General features: G+C 41.6%; 1 protein-coding gene across 2 annotated transcripts; it reads left to right on the top strand.

Moving 5' to 3' along the window:
- The first annotated feature begins 710 nt into the window (after window positions 1–710).
- Window positions 711–24113, top strand: LOC110499012 (myoferlin). Of its 2 annotated transcripts, XM_036955851.2 has the most exons (53): window positions 722–1121; window positions 1527–1582; window positions 1815–1906; window positions 5258–5366; window positions 6093–6186; window positions 6568–6734; window positions 6838–6966; window positions 7089–7151; window positions 7261–7311; window positions 7449–7479; window positions 7837–7952; window positions 8218–8344; window positions 8603–8706; window positions 8804–8872; window positions 8971–9014; window positions 9534–9616; window positions 9835–9867; window positions 10606–10730; window positions 10854–10967; window positions 11168–11345; window positions 11442–11566; window positions 11751–11860; window positions 12015–12207; window positions 12734–13021; window positions 13142–13305; window positions 13634–13748; window positions 13826–13928; window positions 14068–14204; window positions 14280–14450; window positions 14585–14678; window positions 14768–14845; window positions 14944–15125; window positions 15234–15392; window positions 15485–15586; window positions 15683–15844; window positions 15990–16152; window positions 16269–16342; window positions 17494–17505; window positions 17593–17691; window positions 17801–17929; window positions 18119–18274; window positions 19998–20089; window positions 20189–20359; window positions 20517–20665; window positions 20795–20934; window positions 21022–21110; window positions 21190–21285; window positions 22370–22511; window positions 22621–22720; window positions 22853–23046; window positions 23203–23312; window positions 23421–23568; window positions 23700–24113. In XM_036955851.2, the coding sequence occupies exons 1-53, from the start codon at window positions 1031–1033 to the stop codon at window positions 23736–23738; spliced, it is 6162 nt and encodes a 2053-aa protein (XP_036811746.2). In that variant the 5' UTR covers window positions 722–1030; the 3' UTR covers window positions 23739–24113. The 2 variants fall into 2 exon arrangements, with proteins under 2 accessions (XP_036811747.2, XP_036811746.2); XM_036955852.2 differs by lacking the exon at window positions 9835–9867 and having other exon boundaries at window positions 711–1121; window positions 23700–24111.
- Window positions 24114–24766: the final 653 nt, after the last annotated feature.

Here is a 24766-nt window from a genome sequence, read left to right on the forward strand (position 1 = left end):
TGGAGGAGACCATTTTGCATTTGTTTTTCGCCTGTATTTATAGTATAATTTTTGGGATTGACATACAGAATTGTATTACAAAAAAATAGGACCGGTTGTACAATTTAATGGTTTTGATATAATTATTTATTTCAGAAATTCTGACATTGATAAAGATGTAGTATATTAAATTAAACTGCTAATAATATTAGGCACATTTCATATTCACAAATGCAAATTGTCTAATTCAAAACCTAACTTTTTTCCACATTATAAATGAATTTAAACAATATGGCACTACTTTAACTAAAATGAAACACAAAAAGGCAATTAAAACTTGTATTATTAATGAATATGATTTGTTTGTTTAGGATTCCTGGCAATGTAAATAGTTTGTATGTATGCTTGTTTGCATGTGACTATTCCTCTTTTGTTTGTTGACATGTTAATAAAAAAACAAACACTAGATAGAGACAGAGTACTTTTATTGACCGGTCCAATAACAATAGAGCACCAATTAACTTGTCATGGGACAGAAATTAACGGACAAATATCAATGGAAAAATACGATTTGTTCAGTCTAGATGTATTTTTGTCCTGTATATCCTGTTTTAATAACGCCATGCAAAGTACTAGCACTTTTTTTTACAGTATTTTCCTACTTATTTCACTGAGCCAATATTTTCCTCTGTCAACACTTTACACAGGATGGCAGCACACTGCCCTTCCCCCCCAAATCCCCACCCACCCAAAGATCGGTATAATGACGAGATGCTCATGTCTCCGTCCTAACAATGGGAGTCGTTGCCTCAAAGGCGGGAAGGCAGGCAACAAGTTTAGAAACGCATTGGGCTCAATTTTGGCGAGACTGAAACCTCTCGATTAGCCTATTCCTCTCTGACCCACCCTTGATATTTTCCTAAATTTAACACGGGTTCAAATAGGTGCTGTTAGCTTTAGTGATGGGGTGGCGGTGGTGATGATGCTGCGCGCTATTCGGTTTTTTAAAGTAATTCCAGAACAATACTGAATCCTATTAGTGAGGATCATAATGTTGCGGGTTGTGGTAGAATCTGCTAAAGGTCTGCCTAAAAATAAACTTGGAAGGACACCGGATCCCGTAGCATCTATTATTTTTAAAGGTAAGGAAGTGCTCTTACTTTTTATGTCCCAGAGTTTATATTTCTGTATTTTGATCCACAAATCTGATGGGCTGCTTTATTGAGCTACTCCCATCACCTTACACATAGAAATGTCATAACGTTTTCTTTTGTTGCATTCATTGAGAAAGAACAAAGGTTGTGAGATGAAGAATGATGATGGTGTAACCTATTGATTGGTTAAATCAGGATGTGGTCCTTTGAAGTAGGCAATAACTTTTCATTTGACCTCAACTGATGAATGTATCAATTCAATATTACCTGAGTTCTATTGACTGCATTGGCATTCTTTTACTCTGTACAAGTTGCTAAGAATGGGATACTTTCTTAGCAACTGTAAAATGTGACTGAAAAAAGTGGGGGGGAAAAAACAAATGTTACTTTCAGATGAAAAGAAGAAAACCAAATCAATTGACAGTGAAGTGAACCCAGTTTGGAATGAAGTAAGTACTTTCTGTTCAAACAGAGTATTTGTCCTTGGGAAAGTTGTATTGCCAAAGCAAGACTAGATATGCTCAAAATAGCTACAATGCTGATAGTGTACTATTGTAGGCTTCTGTATAATATTGTCATTGCCTGCTCTCTAATAGGCTTAATAATATGATTTGTGTGTACCTGAAACACCTTGGCAGTGCCCCTGATTTGATAATTAATACATGTCATGTTTGATTACAGGTCCTTCAGTTTGATTTGAAGGGCTCTGCGCTTGATTCCTCATCTTACATTGATGTGATTGTGAAAGACTATGAAACTATTGGGAAAGATAAGTAAGTGGCCCACACATACACCTCAACGTTCCTTTTTGCAACTAAAACAATAGTTTCTATTGGACAAATTCAGGTAGGTCCCTCACCGTTCCATTTGCCTCCATTTAAGAAATGTTTTGCAACAGGTGTAATGAATGCACCCCTGCAGTAATAGGGGAGGGTTAGGAGAGAGAGAAACCCAGTTTGCTCCACCTCATTAAAACAGAGCAGAGCTGTCCTCTAAATGAAGTTGCAAAGAGCTGCCTAGTCTGCAATGTGATTACAGGGGGTGGTAGGACTTCTACGACTACTACAAGATCTCTTAATCGGTTCAATTTTAATGAAGGTATACTGTAGATTAGACCAACCTCCTGCAAATTAACCCCCAAAGGGAAAGAGTCAACTGCAGTCTTGAAACGGTTTGACCAGAGCTACATAATGACATAAACAGATCAGGGCTTGTAGCATGGCATACAACTCAATTCCCAATATCTACTGAGAGTACTACAATGCATTCTACGGATAATGTTAATGGAAAAGTAAGTTAGCATAGCCACTGTTTCAGGAGACCTCATTGTTGGCTCAACATGTAGCGCCCACACCCTACTTGCCATGCTCAGACGTCCTTGCAGTGAGTGGGAGAGGTGATCCATCTTAGGCAACAATGAATGAATCCCTGTTTGTTCTGTTGGGATGAGCTGGATGGCACTTGCTGATAGGGAAAGATTGTATTCATGTAGGATGAAAAAGTTGGGAGGGTTCAGGCCACTAAGTATAGACCAAAGTTAAAATGTTGTGGTGTCTGTCTAGTATTTTCCATTCACAGAGGAAAAGACATATGGTAACGATCTGGAGATGTAACCACAGAAAGATTTTCCGCGGTCTGCCAATTAAAATCATGAAAGCTTTGTGTGTTATGAAGACAACACATACTTTACAGAATGTAAATGTTTTAGTGAGATTAATTCAGTAAAATTATCATGTCTGTGAATCCTGTGTATGTAATGTAGATTAGCTACAGTATTCTGCAGCTCGGCACATTTGAAATCGGATGTCTGATGCTCCAGTTTGGTCAGTTATATGCATGCATCAGTGCAGGCCATGTGATGTGAGTAAAGCTTTCCATTGAGTTAGCCTAATCTGACACACACACTGACGATGTGGGAGAGTATAGGGACTCCTCTCTCACATAGTTTTTCAGGGTCTGTTATGATACTTGGTAACCCTAGCAACTTGGGAGAGAAATGTTAAGCTTGTGATTCTGGACTTATTAGATTTGGGCAGGAATTCCTCAAATGACCCCTCCCCCCCAAAAAAACATCCACAGGTTTATTATCCTGCATTCCAGAAGAGTATCAATCTCCAGAGAATTCAAGTTTCAGCCTCCCAGATGTAGAAGAGATCAGTCTGAACACTGCATAGGAAATGTACTATTCCCCATAAGCAGAGTGACCAGTAAAGTGCAAAGTGTAACATTAATAACAATAGCCACCAGGATGTTTAATCGTATCCTGTCTGTAAAGACCTCAATCATGATTGGAGGGTACAAGTTCAAGTCCTTGAAAGGGTTGTAACAATTTGTTCATGCATACAGTAGGTGATGTGGTGCAGCAAGTCATATCATAGTATTTTATCATGGTGTCATCACTTAGCACACGAGTGCCCACTCATTCCCACAGACCACAGCGAAAGCTAGCAAGCAATGTACTGTCGGAGACGATGGCGTGAACTGAGGTTTTGTTTGAAACTGCTAGTGAGTCGGGTGAAGATAATAGCACAGAGATTGAAAATGAGTGGGTTACAGTGGCGAAGAAGAACTTAAATCAAGAGAAGGAAAGTTGTGGTGGAAACTAGGAAACCCCTAGATTAGTTTTTAGTCGGCGTGTGGGCGTTGGATCTATGCTACCTGGGCAATCCGTTTAACATCACGATGGAAAATCTGGAACGTGTTGGAGGAAAGTGTCACAGGAAGTTGTCTTATTTATTTTTTTTGCGTGTGTATAGGCAGAGAAGAAGAAGCATGTTTTAAGCCTCAGAAAGATATAGGCGTGGAATGTCAAGGGGGTTATTTCTGGGGTGGCGCAAGAAGTGAAGGTCGACGACATAACTGAAGACATCGATGGAGTGGTTCAAGCACATCGACTGGCCTGTATATGGTGGATGGAGAAAATGAATGGACTTTATCCATACTACTGTTCTTTGATGAAGAGTCTCTCCCATCTCATATACGGTTAGGATTCATGAGATACCCTGCAAGAGCTTTTGTGCACAAGCCCCTTAAGTGTCATGAATGCAAAACATTTGGTCGTGTGTGCGGAATGGAAGAGTATCATATGCCAGATGAAGTGAAATGCTGCAATTGTGGAGGCGAACATGCGCCCAAAATCCTGAAGTGCCCTGTTAGGGTGAAGAAGACCGCGGTGGCAAGAGCAAGGTGTGTTCAGCGTGTCTCCTATCTGGAGGAGGTGAGAAGAGTGGAAGGAACAAGTGGTGGGGAAGAAAACAATAGTAGTAGAGGCACCACAACCAGTTAAGGGTTCTCATCAAGCGAGGGATCGTGAAATGTTACATGTTGTTAGGTTCTTATTTTTCAGAGTAAATAACCCACGCACACTAGAGAAGCTTTAACCAAGTTGAATTATTCCCAAAGGTTCTGTACAGCTGTAATCAAACAACAAAACATTTCTCACGTCACAGTTTATATACATCCTACTTAAGACACTCCCTCTCTCCCAATCCTTAGTTTATGCCCAAGAGGAAGAAGGTAACCAGATACTAACCCTGATTACTCCCTTAAGGGGAACTGACCTCACCCCTCACCTCCTGACTTCAACCTCTCCTTCACCTAATCCACAGATGTCCATCTGTCTTCTTTATATCAACACATCGCTCTCCTCCTTTCCATCAAACACATTCCAAAGCCTTCTGGCTAGTTAGACTCTTTCTAATCAAGGCTTCGTCTCTATCATTTATTATCTCAATATTCAAAGTTTAGCCGATTCCAACAATGTTTAAAAGGTGGACTTTGTATAATTTATTGCAATGGTCATAAACTGTACATCGCAAGTGGAGAAAAATTCAGAGAAAATTGAAATCCGTGTGAATGCAGCTGAACGTTTCTTGGGTCTTTGTTTCACAGCCGAGGCCTTGCGAGAAATTCCTGTCTGTGAATGTTTCCCCATCACTGGCCCCTCAGCCTGTGTAGGGATGTATTTTGGAATGGACTGTAATTGAATAAGTGGGATGGGTTTTGTTTGTTGATGTGCCTGATATTTATTATCAAAAGTAATTTCAACCCTCACCTTTGTATAGTATGAAAGCCGTATTTGTTTTTACAGCTAGCCGAATCTGAAGTTTGCCCTTGTTTTGTAGGTTTCTAGGCTCTGCAAAAATCTCACTGAAAGACCTTGCAACTGGTCAAGTCAAATCCTCTCCATCTCAAGATGTGGCTCTTGTCAATGAAAAGGGGCAGGCTATTGGGGTATGTTTTTCACTGAGGGGATTCGATTAAACTGGCCCTGGGTACACCGGTCTATGGCCGGTCATGTGACCGGGCATAGCTGGTGAGGGAGGCGCACCCTGCTCAAATCGAACAGCAATCTGCGCTGCTCGGTTATGTTGTCAGCAAGGCAGCATGATCCATCGTTCAGAAACATACAACATCTCTGTTTCATGAAATTATATGCTTTAATTAGTTTCAATTGGGAAGGCAGATTAAAGCGTTTAAAAAAAAAATCAAAAGCAATCACTTTTGCGTGTGAACACAGAATCCTACTCATTACTCTACGTGCTTAACCTATGTCACTTTTGTTTTGAGCAGACTTCACCGGCGGCCAGAACAGGGCAGCCAGCTTATGCTCCGGAGGCACCCCGGTTCCAAAACAAACCAATCTGCAATCACTTTCCACCCAGTGCAAACTACGCCTACCCAAGCGATGGGCCAGATTAATGCAATCCCCTCACTAGTTAATACTCACCAGCTACCAAGGATATGGGGAAAACAATCATGCAATCAGCTCAAATTGAAACACCTGTTTTCCCTGCAATCCTTTCAATCCCTATTATACAATTTTTAATTCAACAGTTATTATCTTAACCACATGAGCATAAAAATCTGGTGCAATTTTCCAATTTGAATTTTGATACCAGCATGTTTTAATGGGATGATTGATTGATTGATTGATTCCACCAATTATTCACCTTCCAGGCCACAGTAAGCCTTTTGATTCGCTATGACCCTCCAGCCAATGCCGCTCCAAAGCCAAATGACCCACAGGAAGGAGCCACAGCTGGTGATTCTGGTACGTCATGTGGTCTGTAGTGCCACGGTAGCATTTGTCTTTGGGATCATGGAGGACTTTTGTTTGCTCGGCTCTGTGGATGAATACTTTGATTGTAAAAAAGAGCTGTCTGGTATGCTTGTCTTAATCATCCAAATAAGAAAGAAACATCATGGAGCTATTTGTATTTTTGCTTTGTTTTCCTGTGGCTTTGTTTTCCATGTGGCAGGATTATGAAGTGGCAGGATTATGAAAGGCCTATGAGTTTATTTGGATCCTTGTATTAGCTGTTACTTCAGCAAAAACATTTGTGCTGTTGAATATACTTTAATCTGATTGTGTGTGTGTGTGTGTGTGTGTGTGTGTGTGTGTGTGTGTGTGTGTGTGTGTGTGTGTCTGCAGTGGAAGGTGGCGGTGAAGAGAGGGATGAGGACTTTATTGATGGAGGACAGAGTGGCTGTGCAGGGGGAGTCTCCTCCAATGGTCAGCCTGGGAACCCTAACCAAAGACTGGTCAGGAGTACCAGGAAACGGAACCGTCCCCTGGCCAATAAACCGCAGGACTTTCAGGTGAATTCTCCCACAGCGGTTCTAACATCTATCTAAACACAACTGTCATGCTGCGTAACATTGTTTTCACTCCCTTTTTCTCATTCTCATCTCTTACCCTCAGATCCGTGTCAGGATCATAGAGGGGCGACAGCTCCCTGGGAATAACATCAAACCTGTTGTTAAGGTGAATGTTTGTGGACAGACTCACAGAACAAGGATAAGGAGGGGAAACAATCCCTTCTTTGATGAGGTAAAGGCAGCCATATTTATTAAACTTGACTAAGTCCATGTGTGCTTATCAAATTGAGAAATGACTGCAGTTTGTGGCTTAGCTTTTCTCATTAAACAACGCCAATTCCTTTCTCTTTACAGATGTTCTTTTACAACGTCAACATGTTACCATTAGACCTATTCGATCAATCTATCAGCTTTCGGGTAAGTTGAACTCAATGTTGGTCATTTTGGCACTAACTGGTGAACATTCAGTTGCTATGAGTTGTATAGCATTTCATTCTCGCTTGAATTAAGTGCTCTCCTTCTGTAGGTGTACGACTCCTTCTCTCTGAGAGCTGACAGTCTCATGGGGGACTTCAAGGTACTCCTCCTTTCCCCTACACCTCTTATTAAAACATTCAAGGACTAAGGACACGAAGAAGTCCCAACTTTATAATCCATTACTCGATTTATGTATTTTATCAGTCTGAGGTATTTCCCATCTTTTGCTTCCCACAGGTTGCTATTGGCTTTATTTATGATGGACCAGGTAGGTTTATGGAGGTGACTCTCTGTATTTGCAGTCTCAATGTTTATTGGAAACATAAGTGCTCATTGTGCAAATGTATATATCTTAAATTCATTGTTACAGTTGTTGGTTTTCTAGCAAGCAAATTTGAGCCATATTAGTATAGACATCAGTCAAAACACCTCTAAACAAGACATGGTATCAATAACAAGATACAACTAGCTGATGAGCCATCTATGATTCTCCACATGGCATAAGCTTGTCATTGTTGTTAGCTGTCCGAATGTTCAGAATCTTAACTCATCGACACGTGCATCATTTATGTGATGTCAGACAACCCGTCTATGGAAGTAAATGTTGTGCCCGTCTGTCTCACAGATCACTCTGTTATGAGGAAGTGGCTCCTTCTGAATGACCCTGATGACTACAGCTCGGGGGCCAGGGGATACCTCAAAGTCAGCATGTTCATAGTTGGGACGGGAGACGAACCACCGGTACAGTAATGCGTTCAGTAATACAATCTTTAGTTTGGGTTTACCTCCCACAGTTCCTCAGTGTTTCCCCTATATGCATTTAACATCGGCGCACCGCTACTGCTAAATCGTGGCTGGCGCTGAAATTTAAAAATAAATAAATAATGTATGGATGTACATGCCCCAGGAAGACCCCCATATGCCTCCCCCCGTCAGATTTACATGAAAATAACGTATGTCCCTACCATAGCAAAGTGTGACACCAGTGTGTGTTTGACTTCCGCAGGTAGAGAAGAGGGACGTTAGCGATGACCAGGATGACATAGAGAGTAACCTGCTGATGCCAGCGGGGGTCACTCTGCGATGGGTCACCCTGTCTCTCAAAGTGTTCCGGGCCGAGGACATTCCCCAGAGTACACCACTCCTATATCTAATGTCGTAGCGATCACGTCCTGCTGCTGTTGTGGTTGATTTGTTATGCTTTAAGGTTCTTCAGCACTGACTTCTAAGTGCTTGCTCTCTACGCATAAGATGGGGGTGTGCATCTGTGCTAGCTATTAATTTAGAAAAGTGTAACTCTCGAAACTATGTGAGATTTGGATTGATGTGGTATATACTTTCCTCTCAAAACAAACTTAACCAGTGTTTTTTTTGTGTGGTTATTTTCATAGTGGATGATGCCTTTGCCCAGTCAGTGAAGGATATGTTTGGAGGGGATGGGAACAAGAAGAATCTAGTGGACCCTTTTGTAGAGGCCCGCTTCGCTGGCAAAAAGGTACTCCCATTCCTCTCTACACAACTCATCATGGGGAGGATTTGTTTATTATGGAAATGGTTGTGCAGTGAAGTTGATATGTGAATGTTTGTTGTAGCTGTGCACCCAAGTCATTGAGAAGAATGCCAACCCAGAATGGAACCAAATGCTGAATCTTCAGGTTAAGGTAAAAAAAAAACACAAAAAAAAAACACACTTGTGTACTGGATTTCTGCTTTGGTAAATTGTGATTCAAAACAATGATTTCACAAAATCTTTCTGCAGTTCCCTTCCATGTGTGAACAAATCAAACTGACCATATTTGATTGGTAAGTCAACAGTATCTTCTCTACTGAACACTAATGTATCCATTTTTAAAGCACTTCATTTGCCCTCTTGTCAGTTTTGTTCCGACCTACCGCATTGTTTTAGAACCGTATTCAGATGCATACTTTCTAAGGTCCCGAGTTTCTGCACAAATAGGGCCAGGAAGTAGTGTATAGTCAGCCCTCTTAGAGTGCCTCCCTTGTGCTCTCTCTCTGCTCCCTGCCTGTATGCTGTGTAATGGCGTCTCCAGAGTGTGGTCAGTCTGTTGTTATTTGGCCTGGGAGGAACTTGGCCGTACTATAGTATGAGTCAGTCAACCGCCACTCCCTGTTCCAGGCTGGGATTCTGTTGGCAGGGAAACACCACTGTAGCCTTAGTCTGTTGCTAGTGGGAATGGTGGAAAATCAGGGCAAGTCAAAGGTTAGGAAAACCGTGTCTTCTAACCGTGTGTCCTCTAAATGTGATGACAGTGAAGTTGACGGTGGATAATGTCATGTTGTGATATTGCACTTCTTATGCAGGGATCGCTTGACTCGGAATGACTCAATTGGCACCACTTACTTGAACTTGGGCAAGATAGCGTCCTCTGGTGGTGAAATTGAAGGTATGGTTCGATTGAGGTCTATTCCACTACGCCCCACTATTTCTCTTTCACCATCTATAGCTCAAGTATATGATTTCTATGCCATTGTAGTTGTCTAATTACATGATGTCCATTCACTTTGGTTGTTAAATGAACAGGTCTACTCTTATTCATCTCTATATTCTATTGTAATTGTCTAATGTACAGAACGTGCCTTTTTTTTCTCTCTCTTTGTCTAGACGAACATGCGGGAAATGGGTTCTCTCAATCACGTGAGGGTTCAATAGATGTGATGAATTATTAAAGGACCACCCAGTGTAAAAATCTTATTTGGCCCGGTACCACAAACGCGTCATGTCAAGGATACTGCAGTTTGCAGTACTGTATACATCACATTAGTCAATTCCTCAGATTATAGCCCAGCATGACGTTTCAAATAATTTTTAGAATGGATTGAATTTGACCCCAGACAATGATTACTGCACTGCAGTTACTTTGTGACTGCTAAGAGTTGTGCCCGGTCAATTCATTTCTGTAGCCCTTTGAGTACGATAGCATGATATTTGAGTGTAGTGAGAACATATCATTTCAAAGTTGTCCTTCCTTGGTACTCAAAAGGTTACAGCAAACATTTTTGCCTCCCGTCTAACCCTTCATATTCGGTTATGGAATTTTGTGACTTCAATATCATTTGCATGCTTTGTTCGTGCTGTCAGAGTTGCCTGTGCTCCTTTTGTTTGCCAAAGATGGAGAGAAAGCTCATTTGCTGCATGTGTTGCATTTCTAAGTTGCTGTGTGAGGCTGAGATTCTTTGTGTAACCTAACACTCCAAAGAGGGGGGGGGGGGGGGGGGAACAGAGCAGATGCCCTAGATTTGCTACTGCTGTGTTAACTGTTCTCCATCCAAGACATCAGCTTCTGACACCCAGAACTAACTCCACAGCTTTGTGCAGCTCATTATTTAGACACATTAGTAAAAAAAATAAAAAATAATGCTATTTCCTCCACAGGGAAGACTGGGGAGTCTGAGGTGGGTTTTCTGCCAGCCTTTGGGCCTTGCTATGTCAACCTGTATGGGAGTCCCAGAGAGTTTACTGGGCTTCTTGACCCTTATGAAGAGCTGAACTATGGCAAGGTAGGTCCTGCAAGGGAATTGAGTACATCTCTAAGCTTTGAGATGTTGACCGATCTCTACATATGGACTGTATAAACTAATGTTGACATTGAATTGATCTATACTTTTTTTCTTTTTTGACAGGGTGAAGGGGTGGCCTATCGAGGACGAATCCTGGTTGAGCTCTCGACTAAACTGGAAGGCAAACCTGACAAGACTGTGGATGCGATCCCTAGTGATGACATCTTGGTGGCCCAGGTACTGTAACCTGTCCTCCCATTGGTTCTTAATCAATTTTACCTTACCCTTTTCTCCTATAGGTATGTCCTGTTTTTGTGGTTATGGCCAAAGAAAAGCAAAATACATGCTACATCTTTGAATAATAAAGTTATTTGAAATGTAAGTCAATTCATACTTAAAATAAAATCTAAACCAAACACGTTTTATTTTCTGATCAGAAATACCAGCGTAGGAGGAAGTACTGTCTGTGTGCCGTGTTCCACAGTGCCAGCATGCTCCAGGAGCCTGGCGAACCAATCCAGTTTGAGGTCAGCATCGGCAACTATGGCAACAAACTGGACACCACCTGTAAACCACTGTCCTCCACTACCCAGTACAGCTGTGCTGTGTTTGATGGTAAAGGACCACGCCACCTTAGAAATGAAACTCATCTGGTAATTGGTACCCCTACAAGAGTATGTGAATTGGACTAATTTAGTTTATTTTAAACAGGTAACCACTACTATTACCTGCCCTGGGCTGACACAAAGCCAGTGGTTGTCATCACATCTTTCTGGGAGGACATCAGTCACCGCTTGGATGCAGTCAACATAATTCTGTACATATCTGAACGCCTGGTAAGATGTGTTAATTATTGTTTTTTGCCATGAAAGATTTTATTCATAGTATGAAAATGTATGCACACTACTGTAAGTCGCTCTGGATAGGAGCGTCTGCTAAATGACTAAAATGTAAATAGTATTCTATTATTCATAGAATGTATGAATGCAATGTAACATTTTAGTCTATTGCTCCTTTCAGCAATCTAACATCACTGCAATGAAGACGGCCATCTTGGCTAAAGCTTCTGACAACTGTCTGGCAGAGATCTGGCTGAAGCTGGTGAATCAGCTGATCGACGATCTTGACCGGTAAATGCTTCCTTGTTTTTAATGGGTTTAGCTGGTAAACATTGGGATAATCTGTTGGGTTTTCTAAGAATAACTCCTTTCTGATCTAGCTCAAACACGGCGAAGATGACTGTTAACCCAGTATTTGTATCTAACCCAATCCCCATCATACCAGTTTCAAAGTTCCAGACCTGGAGGGCCAATCCAACCTGACTGCCCTGGACATTCAGATCAAGAAGCTGCGGGACAACGCCCTGCAGACCATCATGGAGGGGGCCGACTGTATGAGAGACGAGCCCGCCGACATCAAGGACACCCTGGTGGACATCGAGGGCTGGCTAGACAAACTGAAGCAGCTTGCTGATGAGGTAGGTCAGAGGTCAAGCTGTTAGTCTGGGCATGATATACTTTTGGTAAAATGCTATCAATAATCAGCGATTTTGTAATGGCTGAAAATTGGGGCTATAGGCTCTTCACATTTTAAGTACAGTACCAGCCAAATGTTTGGACACCTACTCATTTAAGGGTTTTTCTTTATTTGTACTATTTTCTACATTGTAGAATAGTAGTGAAGGCAAACTATGGAATCATGTAGTAACCAAAAAAGTGTTAGCTTGATTTGTTTATTTTATATTCTACAAAGTAGGTGTAATCTGTGAAATGAGTATCTGTTTTTTGGTTACTATATGATTCCATATGTTTCATAGTTTTGTTGTCTATAATTTAGAAAAAATATTAAAGGAAAAACCCTTTTCCAAACCCATGTCCAAATGTTTGACTTTTACTGCATGTTTCCATGTAAAATTCCCTCTAAATTACCCTTGAAGGTAGTGGTAGGTCTGTATTAACCAGGGATTTAATTGACATTGTGTGTTTACATGTGTCCCTCTCCAGCCCCAGAACAGCATGCCTGACGTGATCATCTGGATGCTGAGGGGGGAGACGAGAGTGGCGTACAGCCGTATCCCAGCCCACCAGCTCCTCTACTCCACCTACAGCGAACAGGCCTGTGGACAGTTCTGCGGCAGGACCAGGACTATCCTCATGCAGTACCCTATGGATAAAAACAAGGGGCTCAAGGTTCCAGTCCAGATCAGAGTCAACGTGTGGCTTGGCCTGTCTGCACACGAGAAGAAGTTCAACACTTTCTCTGAGGGGACGTTCAGTGTGTTTGCTGAATTGGTATGGTTCTATGAAAATGACTCCCTTTTTTTGAGTGTTGAACTTAATAGAAATGGAGGAGAGTGTTTATGTATAATATATATCAAGTGTTTGTCCCCCCCCCCCCCCCCCCTTTGGCAGTATGAGAATCAGGCCTACATGCTGGGAAAGTGGGGAACTACGGGTCTGGGTTTACGCCACAAGTACTCTGATGTGACTGGCAAACTGAAGCTGAAACAGGAGTACTTCATGCCCCCGCGAGGCTGGGAGTGGGAGGGAGAATGGTTCATCGACCCAGAGAAAGGGTAAGACGCATGTTTGTTTTATACAGTGGTAGAATATTTGTCATCTGCGCTCCTTTATCACAATCAAATGAAATCAGTCATGTTCAGCAGACAGGGCACGCCGTTTTGAAACATAATATATATATATATATATGATAAGTCTAGGTAGGCCCTTCCTGTTTCTTATTTTCTTCCCTTTGGTGCCTAATGAACATGACCAAGCTGCCAGTTCTTTGGTTGTTTTTCATTTTTCTCATTCCATCAACCACCCATTAGTGAGGAGTATTGTTGTACCAGGTCTTTTTGAGCAGGTTTTAAGTCTGTAATAATCTCTTTGTGTCTGTACAAGTCTGTTGACAGAGGCAGATGCGGGACACACTGAATTCATAGATGAAGTCTTCCAGAACGAGACTCGCTTCCCTGGCGGAGAGTGGAAGCCTGCTGCTGAGCCCTACGCTGACGTGGTTAGGGAACACACAACAACACAGACAAACGCACAACGGTGTTCAAGTAACTGAGGTGTTGTTCGTTGCGTTTGCAGAATGGGGAGAAGACCCAGAACCCAGGGGAGATGGAGTGTCCTGCAGGCTGGAGCTGGGAGGCTGAGTGGGCTGTGGATGACAATCGGGCTGTGGATGAGAAAGGTCTGCTTTCACACACTGCTTGACCTTGCAGTGGAGGACTTGACTTGAAATTGGAATTTGTAATGTCTACTACTGTAGAAATGACCTGTAGTATTTTCAAGCATTGTGTATGAATTTCTAAGGTTTTATTTGAATGCAGGTTGGGAGTATGGAATCACCATCCCTCCAGATGAAAAGCCCAAGTCATGGGTGCCAGCAGAGAAGATGTACCACGTCCACAGACGGAGGAGAGTGGTCAGGCCCAGGAAGAGATCCGCTGCTGGTACAACCGCTGAGGTCCGTGCGCACTGTGCCAATAGGAAACTGTAATTAAATGTTGTGGGTGTCTAATATATTCCCCTGCCTTTTCAGAAGCGAGACCAAGGAGACCCGGAGGGCTGGGAGTTCTCCTCTCTGATTGGCTGGAAGTTCCACAGGAAGGTGCGTTCCACCGACACAATCCGACGCCGACGCTGGAGGAGGAAGATGGCCCCCGCCGACCGCCTAGGGGCATCCGCCATTTTCAAACTGGAGGGGGCACTGGTGAGCAACTCTGGTCCTCGCGACCTGCAGCTTCTGTTGGTTTTCTCTTCTCCCTGGCATGACGACACTTGTCCAGCAGTTGTCCATCCCTGTTGAGTGATTAATTCTGAGGGATTCTTGATTTGTCTTTGCAGGGGGTTGATACAGATGAGAAGAGAAAAGATGAGAAGGTTGATGCGTCCAAGCCCTTTGGTGCCAATACTCCAACTGTTTCCTGTTCATTTGACAGTGAGTGCTTTAGTTATACATAGTTGGCATGGATTTCTCTGTCTGATACTGGCCTTAACCTTGTTTTTTTTTTTTTTTTCTTCCTGCAGGGTCGCATGTCTACCACCTCCGCATCTACGTTTACCAGGCCAGGAACCTTGTTGCCATGGACAAAGACAGCTTCTCGGGTCTGCACATCTCCCTGTCAAAAATCCTCTTGATTTGGTGGCAGTTGGCACGTGAGATATTATGAAAATAACACACAATGTGTTCGATCTCCTCCTAGATCCATATGCCCATGTGTCTTTCCTGCACATGAGTCAAACCACCGAGACCATGAAGGCTACTCTGAACCCCACGTGGGACCAGACTCTGATCTTCCATAACATGGAGATCTACGGGGACCCCCAGAACATCGCCCACTATCCCCCCGATGTGGTGCTGGAGTTCTATGACAATGACCAAGTGGTGAGTGTGATCAAAGTCCCGTCAGTTACTCAGGTTATCAACACAGTCCCCTAATTGACTGTGATTTTCATCCTGGCTGTAGTTGGTTAACGTGTTACTCTGCCCCAGGGGAAACATGAGCTGCTGGGTCGGAGCACGTGTGTCCCCCTGGTGAAACTGAACCCAGGCATGGACCAGACCCCTCAACTGCTGTGGTCCCCCATCACACACAAGGGCAGGCGGGCTGGGGAGGTGCTTGTGGCTGCTGAGCTCATCCTGACGGATAAGGTGTAGTACCGGAGGAGGATGTGGAGCAGTATTGGTTAGTGGGGTAGGCTTATAGGAAGAGGGTTATGTGTATTGTGTACTCTTGTCTCTAGGGGATTGGGATGGACCTCCCTCTGGTTCCTCCCAAGAGGGCAGAGAATCTGTACATGGTGCCTCAGGGGATACGGCCTGTGGTGCAACTCATGGCCATTGAGGTAAACCTACAATACTTCAGTCATGTCATAACATTACCACAGAAATGGCAAGTTTACCTGCAGTTTCCCACTATATATGCTGTGTGTGTGTTCCAGATTCTGGCCTGGGGCTTGCGCAACATGAAGACCTACCAGTTGGCCACAGTGTCCTCCCCTAGCCTGGTGGTGGAGTGTGGAGGAGAGGTGGTTCAGTCTGCTGTCATCAAGAACATGAAGAAGAGCCCCAACTTTCCTGGATCTGTCCTCTTCCTCAAAGTGGTAAGAGCTGCTTGCTTTGGATCTCAGGCACTTGTGTTTTTTTTTCTTCTGTTTTTTTGGGGGGGGTAAAATGTTGCCAGTGTAGGCATCCTCTCATTCCTCACTCAGGGGATTGATGTCAAAGTTTTCTCGTCTTTATCCTCAGCTCCTTCCCAAAGAGGAGATGTACACCCCTCCCATCGTGCTGAAGGTGATCGACCACAGGCCATTTGGCAGGAAGCCAGTGGTTGGACAGTGTACCATAGACACTCTGGAGGAGTTTCGCTGTGACCCTTACATCATCCAGAAGTCATCCATGTCATCCAAAGGTAACTGTTGTCTCTATCATACACTTACTACACGTGCATTCTACCACCCTATGTTGAGATTGAAATGGTTTTCCAACATATGAGATGTACATAAGAAATTGTCTCAACTTTTTTAGTGGCTCTGATGGCCGCTTCTCCTCGGGACATCAGAATTGACATGGAAGACGGGAGGCCTGTGCTTGAAACGCAGGTACACTCTGGCATTTGAAGGGGAAATCCCTCATTCACCATATTTTGTTGGACATTACACTCAGCTTTTAAGCTTGTAAGATTTATTATATCTAATAAGTGTCCGAATTCCACGTCGATGCTTTGACTTGCAGTTTGTGTAGAGTATATCAGCAGCAGTCAACAAAATGGCCGCCACCTACTTCTCATCTTGTATGTATGGTCATCTATAGTTTAACTCTATAGGCTGGACAATGACACTGCAGGGTTGAGGTTGCCTTTCTCAAATCTCAACGGTGATCCATGTTTATATATATATATATATATATATATATATATATATATATATATATATATATATATATATATATATATATATATATATATATATATATATATATATATATATATATATATATATATATATATATATATATATATATATATATATATATATATATATATATATATATATATATATATATATATATATATATATATATATATATATATATATATATATATATATATATATATATATATATATGAGGTGAAATGACTGCTGCGGAAGGAGTATGAGCAGAGTCAAAATGTGACTCATCCAAAGAAGTACACAAAATTAAATCGAACTTTGAACCTGTTTAAAATTTTTTTTTAAATGATTAAGTTTGAATTTAATCTAATAAAACAGGACATCTGTGTCCCGTATTTAGAACTGAGCAACAAAAAAAAAGAAACCCTTATTGAAACTATTCTTTTGATTTTGCATTCTCACATCTTGCCTACTCATTCCTATAATCCAATAGATATTGCTGATCAGGCAATCATATTTAAATTGTTTTATAATTGTATGCATTTAAAATGACAGAACTGCAAATTATACCACTTCTATTGTAATCAATGATCAACCTTCTAGACAATCGTAGCTCGTGCATTCAAACAATGTCCAATCGTGTCATTGGCTCACATTTGGTGATCAATGAATCAAATAAATAAGTGTTTTTTTTCCCCCCCCTTCATACTACAGCAGATCTTATAGAATCTACCAGATTGATCATGCATGTGACACATTCATGTGACACTGATTCACTACCTGGCATACGAATGACTCTGATATTGACTTGACACCTTGTTTACTTATCTTTCCTTTCATCCCATTCTCCTTCCTTAAAGCTTGCAGAGAAGGTAAGATATGAAAACTTCTACGCACAGCTCTCTGTCACACTGATGTACAGACTTGAATTTGATGTTAACTTCGCTTTTTCACATTAGGAGAAGGAGACAGTTGATTGGTGGAGTAAATTCTACGCTTCCATTGGAGATCAGGAGAAGTGCCGTCCTTACCTAAAGAAAGGATATGACACTTTGAAGGTGAAGCCTTGACATCTCACACAGAATACATCTGAAGTAGCTGCACTGATTAATTGGAATAGTCCCCCCCCCCTAGACTCAAATATCATTTTATATCCTCTGTTTTCAGGTGTATGATAACGAACTGGAAGAGATTCCTGAGTTCAAACAACTCACTGATTTCTGCAGGACCTTCAAACTGAAAAGAGGCAAGAATGAAGATGGGGAAGATGATCCATCTGTCGTTGGAGAATTCAAGGTGGAACAGCAGTTGCTCACCGTTGTGTCACAAAATACCTACACTTACATGTCTCATGCATAACATGCCACATTGGCTCGGTTATACAAATGGATGGAATGCATCAGTCATAAATCAGGCTATTGCTGCATTCTAGTGGCGGAGTTGATGCATTGCTACCTGTCAGTGATGGCTGATTTGTTTTTTCAGGGCTCTTTTAAGGTGTACCCTCTATCAGACGACCCGGGTGTTGCTCTTCCTCCTCGCCAGTTCCGTGAGCTGCCTAAAAGCGGGCCTCAGGAGTGCCTGGTCAGGATCTATGTGGTCAGAGGCATCAACCTGCAACCCAAGGATAACAACGGCCAGGCGAGTCCTGATGTGACCTTGGAGTTATAAGATTACATCTGTAAAAATGTGATTCTGAGATGATTGGCTTTAAAGTTCTAAGCCCATATTGGTTTGACATTGATTGGCGTGAGCAATATTCATCTCATATTATTTGTAACTTTACAACATGAATTGGGGTATTTTGACTTATTCCACATTTTGTTGTTGCAGCCTGAATTCAAAATGGATTTAAAGTATAATTCTCACCCATCTTCACACACTACCCCCTAAGTGAAAACATGTTTTTAGAAATGTGTGCGAATGTATTAAATCAAATGCAGAAATATATCATTTGCATAAGTATTCATACCCCTGAGTAAATGCATGTTAGTAAGCTTTGGCAGCGACTACAGCTGTGAGTCTTTTCTAGGTAAGTCTCTAAGATGTGCCCACCTGGATTGTGCAACATTTGCCCATTATTTTCACAATTCTTCAAGCTCTGTCAAATTGGTTGTTGACCATAGCTACATAGCCATTTTCAAGTTCTGCCTTAGATTTTTAAGCAGATTTAAGTCAACTGTAACTAGGCCACTCGGGAACATTCAATGTTCTCTTGGTAAGCAACTTGTGTATATTTGGCCTTGTGTTTTAGGTTATTGTCCTGCTGAAAGTTGTATGTGCCTGGTGGAAAGCAGACTGAACCAGGTTTTCCTCTAGGATTTTGCATGTGCTTAGTGCTATTCAAATAAACAAAACTCTGTAGTCCTTGCTGATGACCAGCATACCCATAACATGATGCAGCCACCACCATGCTTAACAATATGAGTGGTACTCATTGTGTTGTATTGGATTTGGTCCAAACATAACGGCTTGTATTTGGAAAAAGTTCATTTCTTTGCCACTTTTTGAAATTTTAACTCTTTGAAAACAGAATGCATTTTTTATTTTTACAGGCGTTCTTTTTACTCGTTTTGATTAGTATTGTGGAGTAACTACAATGTTCTTGATCCATCCTCAGTTTTCTCCTATCACAGCCACTGTTTAGTCACCATTGGCCTCATTATGAAATCCCTGAGTGGTTTCTTGCCTCTTCGGCAACTGAGTTAGGAAGGATGCCTGTATCTTTGTAGTGACTGGGTGTATTGACACCATCCAAAATGTAATTCACAATTCACCATGCTCAAAGGGATATTAAGTGTCTTTAAAAAAGTTTTACCCCTCTACCAATAGGTGCCCTTCGCGAGGCATTGGAAAACCTTCCTGGTCTTTGGTTAAATCTGTGTTTGAAATTCACTGCTCGACTGAGGGAACTTACAATTTATCTGTATGTTGGGGTACAGAAATGAGGTAGTCATTCAAAAATCATGTTCAACACTTCTTGCACAGAGTGAGTCCCTGCAACTTGTTAAATAAGCAAACATTTACTTCTGAACATTTTAGCTTTTAATTTTTTTATTCATTTTAAAAAATTTCTCAAGACCATAATACCACTTTGATGTTATGGGGTAGTGTGTGTAGGCCAGAGACGATTCAGGCAGAAACACAACAAAAATGTGGAAAAAGTAAAGGGGTGTGAATACTTTCTGAAGGCACTATAGGTAGTGAACCTTGTTATGTCTAACTGTTTATCCCAAAATGAAGATATAACCTTAGAATCCAAAGCTCTTGCATTGTCCGTTGCTGCCCTCTTCAATTTTACGCATACTACATTGAATCGCTTCAATGTTGCAACATGTTTTCTCAATTTGCCTTTCCTTTACAGTGTGATCCTTATATGAAGATTGCTCTGGGGAAAAAGTCAATTGAGGACCGAGATAACTACTTACCAAATACCACCAACCCTGTGTTTGGAAGGTAAAAATCGCACATTTTAATTTAGATATTTACTTACCCTCAAGATCTTATGGCTAATATTGTACATTACACTTATACTAAACCTCCTTTGTTTTGCAGAATGTTTGAGATGACATGTTTCTTGCCTGAAGACAAAGACCTGAAGATCTCTGTGTATGACTATGATCTGCTGAGTCGGGATGAGAAAGTGGGCGAGACGGTGATTGACCTGGAGAACCGTTTATTGTCGCGCTTCGGCTCCTACTGTGGCCTGCCTCAGACATACTGCATGTGAGGATACTTTTTCCTACTGTAAATCGTAATGTGAGAGTTCACTACAAAATGCCCCTTGCCTTCTGTTGTATAGCTACAGATAGTATTTTACTTACATTTTATTTTACTAGGCAGGTCAATTAAGAACTTATTTGCTGTGATCTCCCTGAAACAGCTCTGGAATCAACCAATGGCGCGACCAGCTGAAGCCCTCTCAGATCCTTCAGAACCTGGCCCGCCTCAAAGGTGTCCCTCCACCCATAACAGAAGACGATGGCAACACACTGTCATTCAATGGGGAACAGTACACGCTGGCTCAATTTGGTAATTCATTACCTTTTTATTTTTTAAATGCAGTTTTTTTTTCTTCACGTTCATTTTAGATTGTTTTGTGTGACCTGAGTAGAGCCTTTATGTGACTTGAGGTAACCCACTTTTACCATCTACATTTAGAGGCTAACAACGAGATCCACCAGCACTTGGGCCCTGCCAACGAACGTCTCCCTCTGCATGTACTCAGAACTCAAGGATTGGTGCCAGAGCATGTGGAGACCAGAACACTGTTCAGCAGCTTCCAGCCCCAACTCTCTCAGGTCACTGTCCATGTTGTCTTCCTCTTTAATATGTCTACCACTGCTTCCATGTATATGAGACTAACTGTATTTTTACTCACTTTATAGGGCCGTCTTCAAATGTGGGTGGATGTTTACCCCAAAAGCATGGGCCTTCCCGGACCACCCTTTGACATTGCACCACGCAAGGCCAAAAAGTAAGAATTGTTTCTCAATTTGGTATTTCAAAGTAATCTTGTCTATAAACGTCTTAATGAATTCCATGTCTCCATTTAGGTATTTCCTTCGAGCTGTTGTTTGGAACACCACTGATGTCATTCTGGATGAAACCAGCATCACTGGGGAGCACATGAGCGATATCTACGTCAAAGGGTATCAATAAATCAAATGTAGATTAACATTGAAATGCTTACCAAAAATGCAGCGCTGTAGTCAATCAACAGCATTCTCACATAGGTTTTCCTTTTGTATACCTGGGAGAGGGCAGTAGAGATTGCGACATCTGTTGGGGCAGTGTGAAAATTGTTGTGGGTCCAGAGTTTCTGGAATGATGGTGTTGTGAGCCATGACCAGCCATTCAAAGCATTAAATGGCTACAGATGAGTGCTACAGGGCGGTAGTCATTTATTATGGTGGTCTGCTTGAAATCTGTAGGTATTACAGACTGGGTCAGGGAGACGTTGAAAATGCCAGTGAAGACACTTGCCAGCTGGTCAGTGCATGCTCGGAGTATGCATCCTGGTAATCCTTCTGGCCCTGCAGCCTTGTAAATGTTAAGCTGTTTAAAGGTCTTACTGGCTACGAAGACTGATCAGTCGTCCGGAACAGCAAGCATAGAAGGCATTTAACTCGTCTGGTAGGCATGCGTCACTGGGCAGCTTGCGGCTGGATTTCCCTTTGTAATCTGTGATATTCTGCAAACCCTACCACATCCGACCAGCGTCAGAGCTGAAGTAGTAGGATTCGATCTTAGTCCTGTATTGATGCTTTGCCTGTTTGATGGCTCGTCGTAGGTTGTAGCAGGATTTCTTATAAGCGTCCGGATTAGTGTCCCACCCCTTGAAAGCGGCAGCTCCAGCCTTTAGCTTAGTGTGGCTGTTGCCTGTAACCCATGGCTTCTGGTTGGGATATGTACAGTCAGTGTAGTGACAATATCGTCGCTGCACTTATTAATGAAGCCAGTGACTGGTAAACTTGTCAATGTTATCAGATGAATTCCGGAAAACATATTCCAGTCTGTGCTAGCGAAACAACAGTGCTGTAGTTTAGCATCCGCTTCATCAGACCACTTCCGTATAGAGCTCGTCACTGGTACTTCCTGTTTTTTCTTGTAAGCAGGAATCGGGAGGATAGAGTTTAGTGTTGAACAATTATCTGTTGAAAATATATTAGGATCTAACTACTACAATTGCACATTACAACCTAAATGATTTAACCAGTCAGTTTGTCTTTTCAGTTGGATGCCAGGTATGGAGGAGGACAAGCAGAAGACTGACGTCCACTACAGGTCTCTGGACGGAGATGGCAACTTCAACTGGAGGTTCATCTTTGGCTTTGAATACCTGCCCGCTGAACAGCTATGTCTGGTCTCCAAGAAGGTTTGTTGAGGCTTGACAAAAATATTACAAACGTAATAGTGTAGTAAGATAAAATTGAGATGCATTTCATTGGCAACAATTGTGCCTGTTTTTTGCTTATCTTAAACAGGAGCACTTCTGGAGTCTAGACAAAACAGAGTTCAGGATACCCCCCAAGTTGATTGTTCAAATTTGGGATAATGACAAGTTCTCATTGGATGATTACCTGGGTGAGACACCACTAGCACTATGAATTACCATACAATACTTTCTTTCAACCAAAAATGTTCAGATGTTAATGTTGCTTCAGCTGATCAATTCTGCTATTAACACAGTTCTGTGCTGTTCTGCTCATTTTATAGGCACAGTAGAGCTGGATCTGCATAACCTAACCCCTCCTGCCAAGACTCCAGAGAAGTGCGGTCTGGGTATGATGGAGGTGATGTTGGATGCAGAGCCACACAAATCAGACCTGACCAACTCGCTGTTCGCTCAGCAGTCTGTCAGAGGCTGGTGGCCCTGTGTCATTGAACAGGATGGGAAGGAAGTCCTTGGTGTGAGTACAGCTTAGCGGTCATCAATTTTAACAATGGCAAAACTAAGACTATAAATCAACCTGGTTTTAGGGGATCTGCAGTAGATTACTAAATTTCAAATCAGAGGCATATATGAAACATTGTGTGGAATACATCTGAATTAACATCTTGTGTAGGGGAAGGTCGAGATGACTCTTGAAATTGTGGCTGAGAATGAGGTGGATGGGAAGCCTGCTGGGAAGGGCAGGGATGAACCCAACATGAACCCAAAGCTTGACTTCCCTAAGTAAGGACTTCCACTGGTCTGTGTAGATTAACCCTTTTCATAGGCATATCAGAAATGTTTACCTCAAACTGTACATACCATATTAAACTCTGTTTCCTCTTTCAACAGCCGTCCAGACACGTCCTTCTTCTGGTTCACGAACCCCTGTAAGACCATGAAGCTTATTTTGTGTCGCAGATTCAAGTGTATGTTCATTGGACTGATCCTGCTGATCCTAGTGCTGCTCTTCATCGGAATCCTGTTATACTCTTTACCGGTAAGAACAAGCAGGAGGAGGATAGAGGGTCAGGTTGTTTTAAATAAAATTCCCATTAAGGAAATAACAAACCGATAGCTTACGTTTTTGGTGTTATTAATGTTTGCCTAATTGCTTTTTCTTTATTCTAGAACTATATTTCAATGAAAATTGTGAAGCCGTTTCAATGAGAACTCCAGAGGAGCAGAGACCCAAAGTTTTCCCATGTATTTTCAACCAAAAATATCAGGACTATTTTTATGTATTCAAAACTGTATGTGTAATATTTCAAATGTATAAAAAAAATTACTGTTTGTCCACAGAATGCACAATTGGTATTGTTCAAACTAACTTCTGCCATATGTTCTCTTTTCAGAAGTTAGTCATTCCTTAATTCCTTAAACGTTATGCACTTTTTCACTTTTTTTTTTTGTCAATGTTCTGTGCTTTGCGATTCAGATATTGTTGTGATTATGTTCAAATCTGCTTTTGTATTGTTTGAAGATGTATGTTTACAAACATGTTTGTTTTTTAAAGGTCATAATAAATGATAATCAGTATGCAAATGGAGTTGTTGGTCTTAGGTGTGTTTAAAAAATATATATTAATATTCTTAGTTCAGGTGAAAACCCATGTCAACGGTAAGGACATGCCTGCAGGTTAAGTGTAACCTTAACTCCAGCCAAGTTTAAAATACAACTGCTAAAATGTGGATAGAGAGACCAATGTCAATTAAAAGGAAATACATGTTTTGTAAAGGTTTTTAGTAATTTGATCTTGGTTTTCCATCAGTAAAATGTAATCCAAAGGTTAAAACGAAACTACAGCTGAATGGGGCAAAAATAATCTTCGACTACACCAAAACCATACAACAGAAGTCATGTCTTTGGCCATACACTCTTTCAGTGGCAGAGGTCGCTGTGCTCTCGATCTACAGTATCTGTCTCAAACATGATTGGTGTGCCTTGACGCAATTTGTTCCCTTATTATTTTCGGGTGAAATGCAAGCAAGTTGGTCTTGTCTTACAGTATCACCTTTGCAGTTTAATTTAGTTTAGGCTCGTAATGATTTGATAAGAACTTGTGGAGACGGATAATAGAAATTACGAAACAACCTCCATTTTTAAAGTCAACGAGGTGTACACAAAGTGTACTGTGAGCACCTATATGCGATTATTCATGAACACAGACGTGAAGGTCAAACGCATATCACTGCAAT

This window comes from Oncorhynchus mykiss, chromosome 20 (assembly GCF_057628025.1).
Source record: "Oncorhynchus mykiss isolate SJ-2025 chromosome 20, ASM5762802v1, whole genome shotgun sequence".
Lineage (NCBI taxonomy): Eukaryota > Metazoa > Chordata > Actinopteri > Salmoniformes > Salmonidae > Oncorhynchus > Oncorhynchus mykiss.